The sequence below is a fragment of the Caenorhabditis elegans genome, chromosome V (assembly GCF_000002985.6).
Source record: "Caenorhabditis elegans chromosome V".
NCBI lineage: Eukaryota > Metazoa > Nematoda > Chromadorea > Rhabditida > Rhabditidae > Caenorhabditis > Caenorhabditis elegans.
The window spans coordinates 16,585,184-16,600,746 of NC_003283.11; the positions used below are offsets into that span (position 1 = coordinate 16,585,184).

Consider the following 15,563-nt stretch of genomic DNA (forward strand, 5'->3'; position numbering starts at 1 on the left):
GTTAATCAGACTACATACATAGTTGGAACATATTTTATTGGGCAATTATTCTTTCAAAACTTGAAATAAAAAATTTTACAAATGTTCAGTGCGCGCGCTTGGACCCCATAAATTTTGAACTTAAGGAAAACTCCAAACTTTTAAAATAAAAATTCTCAAAAAAAAATTACTAAACAATCTCAAAAAGGCGCGGCTAAAGAATAGAAATTGTGGAAAACAAAAATTTCACAAAAAAACTGTGATATGTCATATTTAAAACCAAAAATATTTTTGCTCCTTTCTCGTGAAACAATAAAAAACCACATTTGTCTAAACTTCCAACGATATAAAATATTTATGAGATCCAAATTCTCAAATTCCGTTTGATTGAAATTCAATGAAATAAAATAAATTAAAGTTTAGATTCTTTGAGTATCTCTCGAAAATCGTCATGAATGCGTAAGTCATTAATTTCGCAAATCAGCATCTCCTCCATCAACTTTCTCTCTCCTTTTTCGATATATTCCAACGATTCCAAAGTTTCAAAAAGTCTACTTTCTTCGCAATTTCCATCAATTTGATAGTTTCTAAGCTCCCGCGCTCCTTGAATATAATCCCAGCTGTCTTGTACCCAGTCGTTGCCCTTGTCTTAGTAATACGACTTTTAAAAATGAGAAAGGATAGAAAAAATGTGATAAGTCGACGACAGAATGTTAAAAAGTGAGTAGTACATTTTATACTTCTGGTTCATCCTTTTTCCTACAGAGAGCACACGACAACTCTAGTCATCCTATTATCAATTACATTCTTCATATCTCAATTGCCTTCTGGAATATTCCTATGGCTTGGAAATCTCTACAAGTTCAACATTGTAGTCAGAAGTATTGTGTTTGAAGGAAAAAATGTCACCTCAATTTTGTTTACGGTTAATGCCACGTCACACTGTATCATTTTTGCTAAATGTCACTAGCTATTGAAACGTTAAACCCGTTTGTTTGCAACTGTTTTATGAAATTGTTTCATGGACAATAAACTATTAAAATAAGACATTGATCAATTTTGGAGCCAAGCTCCGGAACCCCGAACGTGTCGGCTGCTCCAAATAACTACCTTTCGCACTTCATTGAACCCACTCAGCGGCGCGCGGCGTCGGCGTGAGGCCGACATTTTCACCTCACACAGCTGGGAGCCCTATCAAAACCGTACCGGAATTTGGACCATGTTTTTTTTTTAAGATTTGAGGATGAACAAAAAGGGGAAAGGTTAGAAGACAATGTAAAAATTCGACGACAGAAGCTTGAAAATAAAGTTTAAAAGATGTTATTTTTTCCATCACTCGGTACTCCCACTTGGACATTTCTTCAAGAAGTAATGGCATAATGCCATGTTGAAATCATTATGACTAAGTACGGATAGTACGGTTATTATTCAATGTTTTCCTGTTCATGTTTGAAGCTGATATAAATTGATTGGATATTTATGTCGCAAAGTCGGTGAATACGAAGATTCCCTCATGGACCGGATACCACTCCGAAACACTTTATTCAAAGTATAAAAGTGTACTTTAAAATGCTAATTTTCAGACAGTGATAGTGTTGGTCCATTTGCTTCCAGTTGGTGTGCCACGTGCCTGAAACTTTAATATCAACAAATGATTTTTATTTCATTTTTGGGTACTTATGTATTACATGCACTCATTTTGAAATTAAATTAGTTATATACAATTATCATTATTAGACTTACTGCATATTAGAAATGGTTATTTCCTAATTGCGATCCTAAAAATACCAATATGCTACAAGTTTTTATTTTCAATAACTTAAAAAATTACTCTCAAAATGAGGACATGTAATACACAAGTACTCATTTTTTTCAAATTAGCAACAAATTACCTTTTTTCTGCAACATCTGAACCTTTCTCTTGCTACTTGGCTATATTGGGAGCTCAGTACCGCAAAAATGATACAGTGTGACGTGGCATTAACCGTAAACAAAATTGAGGTGACATTTTTTCCTTCGAACACAATACTTCTCACGACAGTGTTGAACTTGTAGAGATTTCCAAGCCATAGGAATATTCCAGAAGGCAATTGAGATATGAAGAATGTAATTGATAATAGGATGACTAGAGTTGTCGTGTGCTCTCTGTAGGAAAAAGGATGAACCAGAAGTATAAAATGTACTACTCACCTTTTAACATTCTGCCGTCGACTTATCACATTTTTTCTATCCTTTCTCATTTTTAAAAGTCGTATTACTAAGACAATGGCAACGACTGGGTACAAGACAGCTGGGATTATATTCAAGGAGCCATTCAAATATGCAAATATTGTTTGAGACATCATTTCTGTGAATATAATCTTTCGCCCAACTCGAATTGCATACTGCAATTCAGTATAACCAGGCGGATAATTGCATCTGAAATTTCAGTGATTTTTTATCAAACGAAGGCAGAATAGCGGTTTGACCAACTTCAGTATTACTACATACTGCGCAATTAAAGTAATTAACAATAAAATACTAACCTCTTCCTAGGAACCCACAAACCATTCTTCAATATTGAATACCTCGCATTATACCAAACACTAATTACCGCGCTAAGGAAAACCATGATAAGAACAATTTCACATCCAACTTCTTTTTGGGATAGGCTGCTCATTTTTTTGCTTAATGGGAAAGAAACCACAAGAACACGGATGATTGCCATTGACAAACCAAGAAATGGATAAATACGGTTTATTACCTCGGCTATTAAATTAATTGTAAATGTAGTCAAGCACTTGAGGTACGTACTGTTTTGCCAACTGTAAGATACACATTTATTTTTGTTCTGCACACAGAAAATGACCGTAGGGAGTAACAAAATCGTACCGCGGAGATGGTTGAAGGGTGTACCCAGGGTGGAGCCTAATTATAAGGGGGACAGGAAAAAGGGATCAATGAAGGTAGCGAATGGGGACCAAAGAGAGGGGGACCAACGTAGGGGTACGGCCGTAGATCATACCGCTACTACATCACATACCATTCATTTTGTTGGAGGATATCATAAATCCGCATTCCGAAAGTATTCCCAATAATCAAAACGTCGCAAAACGAGATTCCAATCATCAGTACGTTAATCGAAGAAGTCCACATTTTTCGGTGACTTATCACCAGGCAGTTCAACAAGTTAATATTCAATCCGACAACACAAAATATAAAATTCAAATTATGCAACACTCTCGCCACTTCGTTTACTAACTTAAGCCATTTTTCTTCTTCTTCATAGTCCTCAAAATAAATAGGATATGTAAAATTTTCAAAATTTTCAGAGTATGAAGAGAAGAAGTCATACTCGTATTCGTAGTATTCGGAAAGTTTTGCCATTCTGCTGGGAGAAATATTGAAAAAATTGAGCCAGTGAACCAACACAAAAAAGGAAATGAAATTCTTTTTCCTGGTTGTTAGTGTCTGTTGTTACGTCTTAATTAGGTTGTTTTTCGCCTGATAGACAATGTTATTATAGCTCGGCATAATATTGTAACAATGAATTTGAATGAATTTAAGTTTATTTAACTAAAAGAAGAGAAATAAACAAATAAAACGAGCACAATAAAGCTCATTTGGGTGAACATAATTCAAAATTGTTTCATATGATTTTTTAGAAAAAAAATTCTCAATTAATTAACTGAAAATTCATTCAAATCAAATAAAAAATAATTCTCAACTGTCCAATGTACTTTTCCATTTGCTTTGTGTGATGTTTTGTGATGTTTTTGTTTTCTGAAAACTGTTTCAATAGTCAGGTTTTCACATTTTAGGAACTCATGTCAGAGGACGGCCAAAAACTACAGCCGACGCCCTGCGGGTTATATATGACCGGCCCAGAGAGTGTAGGCTGTCGAAGGAACACAAAAATCCCATAACCCAAGTGGCGGGGTGCGGGAAGAGCTCTCCGTAAATCGACAAAATTCGGCTCTTTCCGTGCACCGCCCACTGGGTCGCGTGATGTCAATCAGTGGTGGGCGGCAAACGATTTTTTCCGGCAATTCCAGCAAATCGCCGGAACAAAAGATAAAATTAAGTTCTCTCAGCTTATCGACCAAATCATAAACGAATATGATCCATTTCATTTATTCTTCCGGTCTATCAAAATACGACGGAAATGTTGAATTTTCATCGTTTTCGGTGAAATACTGATATCCAAATTCGTAATTTTCAGTGTTTTCTCCCATTTTCCAAATGTAAATGGGTAGAAGCTGACTACTATATTTATATGAAAGAATGCATTTGAACACGGGAATATTTTTAAGTTGCCGCTTTTCAAAAAGTAGTCGAATATATTGGTGTTCTATAAATTCGACAATTTTGGCACCTGCTGATATCAATTTCAATATTTTTGTTCTGAAATACGCAAGTCTAATTATGACAAACATCCTTGCTGCAAGTTTCAGGGCCTGCCTGACGCCTGCCTTCAACCTGCCCGCCTCACGCCGGCGCCTTGCTTTGTTTCTATACTATGGCAAGAAGTCAAAGGCTTGATGTTTTCACCACATAGTGCGAAAGAAGGTTCTTTCACCGCGGCCGACACTTTACGGATTCCGCGCCGCACTATTCAGAAGGCGAAGTACATATCAAAATATCACCATTTTTCAAAATTTGATTTCAGAATGCTTTCTGAACATGGGAACAACTTGAGGTGTTTTCTAGAATTTCCTCTGGGAAAAAATTGGAAATTGTTTTGGCCGAGTTCATTTGAAATTTTTAAAGTAGGAAAAATAGTTTAGAAATTTCCAGATCAACTTAGTTTTTGGCTCAAAGTGCTCCTATGCTTCAACTACAAGATTCAACTACAAAAAAAAGCTTCAACTACTAAAAATCTAGATCTTTTGATTGTTTCTAGAAAAATGTCACAAAATCGTATTTATATATGTATTGAATACCACAAACATAAAAAATTCAGTGAGACTTGCTAATTGTCGCCAACGAGAACGTGCTTCGATGTTCCTGACTATCAACTCCCCACAATATTTGCAACTTTCTGTATATCTTGAAATTAACAACAATTCTATAAGGCTTATGCACCATAATCATCACGACCGTGGAAAATATTCCATGAAACGCTGTGATGATGAAGCTCAGGTTGTTGGCTGCTTGGTTAAAGTATCCCGTGAACATTGAAAATGCGAGGTAGGAACATGGAAGTATAAGAACACAAATTGGCATTGAAGTCTGAAAATTGGATTATACTATGCCTGGTGCTGTGACTTGTTAGCTCACTTGAATCAAAATAGCTCTGAAAAAAATTTGTTGGAGTTGCACTGTTCTCTTGGAAGCATTATTTCCTGCTCGATCTCTTATATTAGCGTGAAGAAGCCAGGCAAATGTTAGTGACGTGGCAGTGACCAGGGTAATCAAAATGATAAGAGTGAGAAAAAACCCATAAGAATCTGAGGAGAGAACTAGAAAGTCGAAATCTTTGATGTACTCGCGGAGCTCGGGTATTCCCTGGAATAGCTTGAAATTTTCTAATATATGCCTTACATCAGGGACCGCGGCAAATCGGCAAAAAGGCAGACCGGCAAATTGCCGATTTTTCAGAACTTCAATTTTAACCGGCAAAATTGTACTCATCCGATGAATGTTCCTACATCTTTTTTGAAAGGTAAACAAGTACTATAAAAATGTATAGAGAAAAGGGGAAAAGCCAATCCGAAAGGCACAGTTTTTAGTATTCCCGTGTTATAAAAAATCCATCTAATCACTTCCGGCAAATTGATATCCGGCGAACGGCAAATCGGCAAACCGGCAATTTGTCGAAAATAAAAATTTCCGGCAAATTGGCAAATTGCCGGTTTGCCGATTTTCGGCAACTCGGCAAACCGGCGTTTTGCCGTTTTCCTGCGAACGGCAAACCAGCATTTTGCCGGAAATGAAAATTTCCGGCAAATGGGCAAACCGGCAATTTGCAGATTTGCCGAATTTGTCGGCCGGCAATTGCTTCCCACCCCTGCCTAACATTATATATTTAGTATGAAAGAAAGGAACATTTTCAAGTTTTCATAATCAAAGATTGAATTTGCAAATCAAAACATCATCTGTGAAGCGGAAAAACTATTTCCGATTGAACAATTTACGAGTAAGATGTGTCATTTTTCAGGGTGCAAAGATTGAAAAAAGGTGCAGAAATACATTTTTTAGTCCCTATTTGGATTGGAGAATAATGGACAAAAATGACACAAATGCACTTGATGGAATTTTTCAGTTTAACACTCAAATTTCATTGTTTCAGCGCGGATTCATTAGGCCTAATTTTAAATCTTTATATCATGCACTTTCAATTTCCTTTGTCATTATTTTATAGTCACTTACCTCTAAAACTTCCGCGAGCGCTGCCTCTTGCTCAGGAATCATTAAATAAGAAGGTAGAAAGCAGAACGCTGACGCCAGATATAAACTGGTAAGGAACGGAGTCCGAAAATATTTCCATCTCCGGAAGCGTGCAAACATCAGATAGTACCGATTTTCGAGAAGTGTAGTGATCGAAACTCCGACCGCTGAAACAAGCAGTGTTCCGGTTGAATGAGCACAAAGAGCACAACTCACTTGGAAACAGGGATACGATGAGATAAAGCTGGAGTTTTTGAGGAACTTTAACAAATTCCAATAATCCTAAGGATCTACCAACTACTGCTGGGAACAATATATATGGAATCACCAATATACTAATTGTCAAGTCAAGAAAAACACTCCAAAAGTGTAAGTTTAACATTGACCACTTGACTGATTTCATAGTAATCGGAGTTTTACACAGAATACAATATGCTCCAAAAATGTGCACGGGGACCTCTACGCAGGACATTATATGTAATGAAGTAGACAAAAAATTTGGGGTGTCCATGTTGAGATTAAAAGTTTAAAACAAAATATTTGAGAGGCAGGGAAACTTATAGCTCGATGAATAACACGCATAGAATGAATTCGAGGGGAAAAAGTAAAGAGGTGGATAATTATTGAAAAATACGTGCAAATTGAACCCCTTGGGAAAGAACATCAGTCTACTTTCTGAGGTTAGAAACTGCGAAAAAAGAGCATAGGTCCCACCGAGATTTGAACTCGGGTCGCAGGATTCAGAGTCCTGAGTGCTAACCGCTACACCATGGAACCGCGGTGTACAGCGGCGGCAAATGTTTGTAATGAGAGAGGGTTAACAATCGACAACCGCTGCTTTGCAATGTTTATTTAATTTTTCGTGGGGGACTTTGATTGACTAGGCAAGCAGGCAGGGGCGTAGACACGCTAAAAAGGACGTCACAACTTGGTGTCTGAATTAAAAGCGAAAACGAAAACTATAATTCAAATTTGTTACGAGCTAATTATATGCTCTTACTATTTCCTCACTTGTTTTTAAGACAGAAAAATGCAAAACTAAATTCAAAAATCGTTTATGTACACCACAATTTGAAATACATAATTATAGATATTAGAGAAATTCCAAAAAAATACAGAAAACGAGGTAAAGCTTGACAGAAAAGAGTCAAAGAATTGCAATTCGGGGCTACAATTAAATTTTCCAAAAAAAAAAATTAATTATTAAGTTCAAATTTAGACCAATGGATAACTGGCCTTGGTGGCGACTCCGCAGTGATTGTTGCGGTTACGGGCGATACGGATGTATCCCTTCTCTCCCCATCCAGCTCCCCACGAGTTCTTGACAATCCAGTAGTCTCCGTGCTCTGGGTCGGTTCCGTATCCGACGAGAAGCACTCCGTGGTCGAGCTCTTCGGATGAGCATTCCTCATCGTAGTAGACTCCTGAAAATGGATGATATTCGGTGGAACTTAGGCTGAGTTTATGCTGTAGGCCTAGTTTTAGGCCTAGGCTTAGGCTTTGGTTTAGGCATTTGTTTAAGCTTAGGCTTATGAGCTAGGCTTGGGATTAGACTCAGGCTTAGTCTTGAGCTACGGCTTAGACTCAGGCTTAGGCTTAAGCTTAGGCTCAGGCTTAGGCTTAGGCTTTCGCTTAGGTTTAGGCTTAGTCTTAGGCGTAGGCTTAGGCTTAGGCGTAAGCTTAGGCTTAGGCTTAGGCTTAATCGTAAGCTTAAGCTTAGACTTTGGCCTAGGCTGATGGGGTTATACTTTGCTACTAAACAATTTATAAATTCCTTCACCACTTTCACATTCAAGTTCGAACCCAAACTATTATTGTCAAGAGGGTATCATTCAAAAACACGAGTTCTCTTATCACTATTGCCCTCTCTGTCTCTGATGAAAAACCCGAGTAACTAGCTTTCTTATCATTATCATCCAAAATGCAAATAAAACTGACCCGTCAATAAAAACTAGTACCCCCCCCCCCCTCACATCTTCCCACAAAACATACCCTTCTTGTAAAGTTGGAAGCTGCGGTGTCCGGCGTCGATAGCAATAGAGATTGGTCCTTGGGTGGCGACAGCGATCTTAAGTTGCTCCTCATCTCCTTCTGGGGTGTCAACGTATCCCTTATCATCAGCTCCGACGGTCTTCTTGTTGAAGTGACACTTCATGTCACGTCCCTTGTATGGGTATGACTCCTCGGTGTCGACACCATGGTTGTCACGAATGTACTCGAAAGCTTGATCCATGAGTCCTCCGTTGCATCCGTGGTTTCCGTACTTGGTAGAGCAGTCGACGAGGTTTTGCTCGGAAAGGGAGACGAGTTGTCCCAGCTTGCGAGCGTGTTGTCCTTCGAGGGCTCCGGTGGCGGAGAAGGCCCAGCACGATCCGCACATTCCTTGGTTCTTGACATCAGTGACGAGGTGGGTATCACGCCAGTCAACCTCATCTGGGACCTGAAAATTGAATAGGTTTAGGCTTGAGTTTAAGCTGAGGGTTTGGTTTAGCCGAAAGCTTGGGAAGCTCAAGCTTATGCTAAGGCTTAGGCATAGACCAAACTTCTTCCTGGACTGAGCCAAATCCATCAACTCACAATCAGTTTCAAGCCTAGGCTTAGGCTTAGGCTGAGGCTTAGGCTGAGGCTTAAGCTTAGGCGTACACTTAGACGTAGGCTTAGATTTAGGCTTAGACTGAAGCTCAGGCTTAGGCTTATCCCCTAGAAGTTCATCACAGCTCTAAGCTCTGGTGTTCAAATTTCAGCAAAAACAGTTCTAACCATTTGAATCTTGTTTTTAAACATTTCGGTGACCAAAACATTGCGAAATTCAATTTTCAAGCGTATCAATCATCAGAGATGATAATTCAAAAAATACGGTCAGCGAAGAATTATTTTTATCGGTCGTTGAAAACGTTTTTGTTTATGCAAATAGTTTTATAGTTTTGATCGACGAGAAAGTTAGTGTCTGGACCCCAACAAAACCCCTCTCAAAAAATTACCTGAACATTGAATGGAGCCAAGAAAGAGGAGGAGTTCTTGATTCTGGAGTCACCGAAGAGACGTCTGTAACCGTTGAGTTTGCGGTATTGGCTGAATGGCTGAAAAAAACAAGAGTTTGAAAATCAAATGACCTTCGTGTGTTTTGTCAGTGTGGTGGTGTGATAAGCCAGCTGTTGGTCAGTCACGAGACGAGGATTTCATATCTTTATCTTTTTTTTTCTCGCTGGGTGAGATTTTGATAGTGGAACGAGACAGAGAACAGCTTTTTGAAGTTTTTATAGGGGGTATTTATTTTCTTATCTGTCGAAATTAGGAAATGCAAAAAAGGAAAACTTGAAAATCCTCGCTTTAGGAACTTGGGACTCCGGAGCTCCAAACTTGAGATCCTTGGGCTCAAAAATTGTGATCCCGGAGCTCGTTACTTAAGAACCGGAGCTTGAATTTTGAAACCCCGCAGCTCAAAACTTGGGACCCTGGAGCTAGAGACTTCGGTCCTCGGAGCCAGAATTTGAGTCCCCGGAGCTCAAAACGTCGGACGCCGCAGCTCATGGTGCATTGAAATGCATATTCTTACCAAGTCAGCAATATGATTCAATCCCATCTCGAATGTCTTTCTTCCGAGTCGGTGATCTCTGTTGTGATTCTCAATATGGATCATATTCTTGACAAATGCCTCCATATAGGTCTGCTCCTCGCTCTCCGAGTACTCCTTATCAAAGTCCTCCTTATAGTCGTCCCATTTCTCGATGGCCGACTCGATTTGACGGGACAGCTTGGCCGAATTGACGGCGACGACGGCGGCAACCAGTGCCAGAAGAATGAATCGGTTCATTCTGGAATTTTATAACATTTAAAATTAATTTGAAAATTCTACAAAAAGCAGGGGAAACACGAAAAAATATGGAAATGGAATAGGAACTACAATGAACACCTCCCGAGGCGAGTTTATGAAGGATCCTAAAGTAGGCGGGGACAGCGTCAATCAGTGCCAGGACGAGTGTGAGGAGAGAGATGGAGAGGCGGAGAGAAACAGAGAGCGATCAAACCATCAGGTTATCAGTCAACTGATAATAGAGGGAAATTAGGGGTGAAAGTGCTTGCTCCGGTGCTAGGAGCTCAGAATAGTACAGAAATTGGATGATTATCATAATAGGGTTAAGTCAGATAAGCATGTGATCAGGGATAAGTGTTTCGAAAAACGGAAGTTTTCGAGCGGAAGTTTCCGAACTTCTTGAAGTATTGAACATACAGAAAATTAAGGTTTTTGTAGTTTGTAGTGCCCCCAAAGTTTAGAAAACTACCAGTTTTGCTAGAAATGTTTCCAAAACCGAGAAAATTGTTCGCCTTTTAAAAGTGTCAATTATTGGAGTTTAACCGCAAAATTCCAGCAATTTGTGTCAATTTCTACTGTTTTATTGACGTTAGGAACAGAAACTTCCATCAAATTTTGCTCTTTTTGAAGTATGAACTTTTTTTTCGGTTTTTTTTCCAGAAATTTTCAAAACTTTTCATTACGAAATTCGGTAGTTTTTAACGATTTTGGGCCCCAAAAAGCAATGTCTCAAAATTTTATAAGTGGTCCTTGACTGATGTCGGCTGCTTTTTTAGCAAAGGTCAAACTACAAAGTGAGTCAAGTTTTTTAAAATTAACTTTGAAAAAACAGGGGGAAAAAGGACAGAAAACAAACAAACAATTAGGTCACTTTAACAGGTGGCCAACAATGTAAATAAATTGTTTCGCATTCTAAAGGATTTCCAAACAAAAAACTTAGGAATGAAAAACGAGAAAATAAATGTCATCAGCAAGAAATTACATAATCATCCAGCTATTGATAAGATACCTGGTGAAGACGGTGAGATAATCTACGGGAATAAGGAATGATAATGGGAACCTGTTTTTTTTTTGGAGTGGGGAATGGCAGACTTGAGATGTTCTAAGCAATTTTTTGAAATCGACAATTGTTTAATCTTGGGGAAATAGGGAAAAAAAGAGATTTCGAAATTTGGAAATTTCAAAATCTCAAAAAATGCTGTAACTCGTATGAAGTTTTTTATAACTTTCAGCACGTGAATTTCGAAATTCAGTAATTTAAAAACTCAAAATTCAACTAACTAACAAGAAAAATGTAAGAAAAATTATAATTGGAAGTTCTCACTTTCAGACATTTTTCGATACAAAATTCAAAGTTTCAGCACCTAAAAAATCGTAAAAAAATGAATTTAATTTATTTTCAAATAAAAAAAAATTGAAACTTCAGATATTTTCCCATAAGAAATTCAGATTTTGAGACGTGTTCACATAAAAATTTAAATTTCAGACGGGAAAGGAAAATCGTTACGTATTTTTCAATAGAATTTCATAAGTTCATACAATTCTAAACATGGAAGAAATAAAAATGCCGCCAATTTCAATATGGAAATTCAGATTTTGAAGAATTTTTAATAAGTACCTTTGAAACTTCAGACATTCTTGCACAGGAATCTCTAAAATTTTTGTCATTTTTATATGAAAAGTTTGAAATTTCAGACGTTTTCAGAAAATAAATTTTAATTTTCAGAAATTTAGAACTGAATATTGAAGTTTTTTTCGGGAGAAAAGTGTAAAGTTTCAGTAAATTTTTAGATGCAAATAACTTTTTTTTAATTTGGACATATTTAAATAGAAATACTTAAACTTCCAGTTTTTATTTCGAAGGCAAAAATGAAATTTCTGGCCTCAAGAAAAATTATATCAGTAACATTCAGTACAGGTTTTCTAACCAAAACAATATCCATCTACATATATTCAAAAAGACTCGTAAACCTAGTTAAACGATGTGTTGTTGGCAGAGATAATAGCAATGTGTCGTAAAACAAAAATCGATCCTGACAAGGAAAGGAAGTCAATCTAGTATCGGACTTTAAATTGAGACGCATGTCATTTGAAAGCTTATGGTTAGCCTAGATCACCACAAAAATTTTAGCGGCGGAACTCAACTCTGAACCCCTGAAAGCGCCATCTGAAAATTTTTCTCTGCGCCCTCCTAGTTTTCAATACTATTTCGTATTTATTCATTTTACATATACAAAAATCATCTTCAATATTTATAAAATGGTTCAAAACATTGAAAACAATAAAAATCAGGGATTGATGGCCAAATGGTAAATGCTTGGTAAAACGGAATAAAGGTCTCGTGTTCGATTCTTTCAGTGGCAATTTTTTTTTTAATTTTTAAAAATTGCAATCGCGCCCTGAATTTTTATAGCTAACTTTTAAACATTTTATTTAGTAAAAATTAATTGCATGTGAACCAAGGAACCATTTAATTGAATAATCTCAAAAAAATTTTTTTTGGGATTTAAAACTTTCGAACTCAAAATTTCCAGTCCCATATATTTGACCGAAAGTAGGAGCATGGCTTGTGTTTGGGTAATGTAATATGTTGCACCGATGCTTTTTGAAGGTTTGAATATGGCTTCGGACCTTTTTGTGAAAGAAAAACGTTTTCAAAGGTACATCCATTACATATTTGAAGCAATTTTTAAGCTTAAAAACCACCTCATATTCGGTGCAAAGGGCTCAATTGGAAGAAATTTGTACCTTTTTATATGCCCCGATACAAAAAAATAGTTTTGAAAATTTTTCAAAAAAAAAATTTTTTTGACCAAAAATTTGGCTTCCATTGGACCGCAAAAATTTCAGATTTTTTGCAAAAAAATAAAAATTTCCAAAAAGCTTCCACATCCTTTGTTTGACCCTAAAGACCCCCAAAAACAATTTTTAACCGCTCATAGCCACTTTTAAGGCCATTTACTTGACCTAGAATTCAGCAAAAAAATGCACTGGAGCACTTTCAGATGGCTCTTTCAGGGGTTCAGAGTTGAGTTCCGCCGCTAAAATTTTTGTGGTGATCTAGTCTAAACATAAGCTTTCAAATGACATGCGTCTCAATTTAAAGTCCGATACTAGATTGACTTCCTTTCCTTGTGAGGACCAAAGAGTCCCCCACAAACTAATAGTCCACTCATTCGGCTCCGTTTTATAGTCCTCACAAAAAGAGGGGGTCTCGTTTTCGAAGAACAATCGAGAATATTCGTAAGACACATTATGTGCACGTGATGATGGACCCTCTTATATTACACTGTGGCAGGCGGCCGGCAAGATAAGATCAGGTGATCATAGAGGTGGGGGGGGGGGGTCAAAGTAGAACATCTGGAAGTGATGGGGTGTCTGGAAACATCTGGTTGGAAGGGATGGGGTGATGGTGGGAAGATTTTGGAGTTTGAGATTGGTTTTTTGTTTGGCTTGAAAGGTTTCTTACAAAATTGAGAAAAAATATATAGAATTTTGGAAAAAAGGCAGAATTTTGAAGTGATAAATTTATAGTATAAGTAAATTTTTTTGATTTTTCTAAAATTTATTTTAAATGTAAATACAAGCTGTAATAACTCGGAATAAAGCGAATCAAAAGACCGAAAATATATTATTTCTAAAATTAGGTAACCAAAACAGAAGCAGACACCGATCGAAGTGCAATATCCTTTTGCCCCGTGGCCGACTGTTGCCCCTTTTTGCACAAAATTTTTCGAATTCCTGGTACAATATGGATCATATTGTTAATTGTTCCTTGAGAGCAAATCATGAGGAGGTAGGGAAGCCCGTAGTCTAAAAATTGAATATTTAAATTTTTACGTTGAAACTATTGACAACCCAACCTGTAATGTGAATATCCGCATAGAAAAGTGTGGATATGACTGCGACTGGCACTATTATGAAAATAATGTATACCAGAGCCTGTAAAAAATTTAAAAAAATTGTGAAAAAATTGTGAAACCTGAAAAGCGTAAAATTTGTTTTCCCTGACAAATTAAAATTCTAATTTTCTTCCAAATAATAAAAAAAAATGTTCTGACAAAAAAGTCCCACAAAGTATCGGTTGCTGAAACAATACATACCTGATAAATTAAAATTCCAGTAAAATTCCTCTGCATGTTAAGAGTCTCCTTGGAGACAATATTTCGAGATTCATAAATCATCAAAAGACAAGTAAACACACTTGTGACGCCAGTTATCGAGCACCAGGCGCCAAAAATTAGCGAACAAAAGTATGGAACATAAATCTTCCAGTGACGATGATCGGCGATGAACATATCGTCGCACAGGACCATTGGATTTTTGAAGTACTCATAGGCACTCTGACGGAAATTATAAAAATCCAGCTGAATTGTCAGGGCCGGGAGAATTGAAATAGCTACAATGAGCATCAAAATCGTGCAGAGTTTGTAGAATTTGATGAGTATTTTTACTGGTTTCTCGAATTTTTGTGTGAAGCGGATGTCGGAAATTGTGATGAGTTGGTGTTTGAGAAGTTGCATGATTGATATAGCCACTACTGGAAATTAAAATTTTTATGATTTGTTGGAGGAGGGCACTGACCAATCGGCTTTCTAATTTCATTTTAAATTCGGTGCAAAGGAGGTCCAATCACCAATCATTGACCAATCAGAGCGGTTAGTCACTCTGCGCTTATTGGTCCGATAATTCAGAACACGATTCGCGCGAGGACACTGGCCAATCAGAGACGTCGACCACTCTGCGCTGATTGGTCGGAGTTCCTCTCTGTTGCGCGTGATAAACCATTTTTAGCGATTCAATAAGTTTTTTAAAAAAATATACACCTCCCAAACTTCTGCAAACTTACAAAGAACCACATGAGTCATCAACACCAACGGAAGTGCAACATTCATCTCGAAAGTTGCGAGAAGCCCAGTCATGTAATAGCCGGGGACAGGCGGCTCAAGTATTGGGCATACTATTACTGAGATCAGAATTAGAAATATGTAGTTGCTGGAAAAATACTATTGTTTCAAAATCAGCAAGAAAACTTACATGACTATCTGCCTCAAAAACAACTTCTTCACAGCTAAAACCAGTTTCGATTTGCTCTTCAGAATTAAAAGAATTGCAGTTAAATATACCGGAAAACTTGTAATCGGGGAGATTTGAAATGTGATGTAAAGCCATGAGCTTTTCACATTTTGTATAGAACATATCACAGCTAAATCATTGTTCATTGTAGAGAAGAACGTAAAAAATGAAAATGAATTCCATTCAAGGCTCGTCTGAACTCTCTAGAGACTTCTTGATCGGTTCGTTGAGCCAGACGGAGGTTCAGACAGCAACAAAGAACTGAGAAAAAGAGAAAGAGGAAAGAGTAAGCTAGTAATTATGAATATCATAGGATTGTAAATGT

The 15,563-nt window shown here is 37.4% G+C and overlaps 4 protein-coding genes, 2 non-coding genes and 2 pseudogenes across 9 annotated transcripts; 2 read left to right on the plus strand and 6 right to left on the minus strand.

Annotated features, from left to right (window-relative positions):
• Positions 1-392: 392 nt before the first annotated feature.
• Positions 393-577, minus strand: T03E6.10 (annotated as a pseudogene). The gene has a single exon. A coding segment is annotated over exon 1 (185 nt).
• Position 578: 1 nt separating this feature from the next.
• Positions 579-938, plus strand: T03E6.11 (annotated as a pseudogene). Its single transcript has one exon. A coding segment is annotated over exon 1 (360 nt).
• A 620-nt stretch (positions 939-1,558) lies between these two features.
• On the minus strand, positions 1,559-3,345 carry srw-73 (G-protein coupled receptors family 1 profile domain-containing protein; the record flags this gene model as incomplete). The annotated part of the gene is made up of 5 exons (NM_074796.2): positions 1,559-1,609; positions 1,872-2,124; positions 2,170-2,397; positions 2,505-2,783; positions 3,002-3,345. 5 exons carry the CDS (start codon positions 3,343-3,345, stop codon positions 1,559-1,561), a joined length of 1,155 nt encoding a protein of 384 aa, NP_507197.2.
• A 1,627-nt stretch (positions 3,346-4,972) lies between these two features.
• srh-269 (Serpentine Receptor, class H) lies at positions 4,973-6,859 on the minus strand (the record flags this gene model as incomplete). Its single annotated transcript, NM_001373174.1, has 5 exons — positions 4,973-4,999; positions 5,044-5,190; positions 5,239-5,466; positions 6,331-6,515; positions 6,565-6,859. 5 exons carry the CDS (start codon positions 6,857-6,859, stop codon positions 4,973-4,975), a joined length of 882 nt encoding a protein of 293 aa, NP_001359610.1.
• Positions 6,860-7,033: 174 nt separating this feature from the next.
• On the plus strand, positions 7,034-7,136 carry T03E6.13. Its single transcript, NR_070081.1, has one exon. It is a non-coding gene; the product is annotated as an Unclassified non-coding RNA T03E6.13 (non-coding RNA).
• T03E6.t1 lies at positions 7,054-7,125 on the minus strand. The gene has a single exon. It is a non-coding gene; the product is annotated as a tRNA-Gln (tRNA).
• A 252-nt stretch (positions 7,137-7,388) lies between the features above and the next one.
• Positions 7,389-10,163, minus strand: cpl-1 (Cathepsin L-like; the record flags this gene model as incomplete). 2 transcript variants are annotated; one of them, NM_001269789.4, is made up of 4 exons in its annotated part: positions 7,389-7,772; positions 8,341-8,788; positions 9,330-9,428; positions 9,905-10,163. In NM_001269789.4, the coding sequence occupies 4 exons, from the start codon at positions 10,160-10,162 to the stop codon at positions 7,564-7,566; spliced, it is 1,014 nt and encodes a 337-aa protein (NP_001256718.1). The 2 variants fall into 2 exon arrangements, with proteins under 2 accessions (NP_001256718.1, NP_001256719.1); NM_001269790.3 differs by lacking the exons at positions 9,330-9,428; positions 9,905-10,163 and having other exon boundaries at positions 7,564-7,772; positions 8,341-8,728.
• A 3,542-nt stretch (positions 10,164-13,705) lies between these two features.
• Positions 13,706-15,540, minus strand: T03E6.9 (Serpentine Receptor, class H). Its single transcript, NM_001129524.2, has 5 exons — positions 15,200-15,540; positions 15,012-15,157; positions 14,266-14,702; positions 14,026-14,104; positions 13,706-13,975 (listed from the first exon to the last, which is right to left on the minus strand). The coding sequence occupies exons 1-5, from the start codon at positions 15,382-15,384 to the stop codon at positions 13,806-13,808; spliced, it is 1,017 nt and encodes a 338-aa protein (NP_001122996.1). The 5' UTR covers positions 15,385-15,540; the 3' UTR covers positions 13,706-13,805.
• Positions 15,541-15,563: the final 23 nt, after the last annotated feature.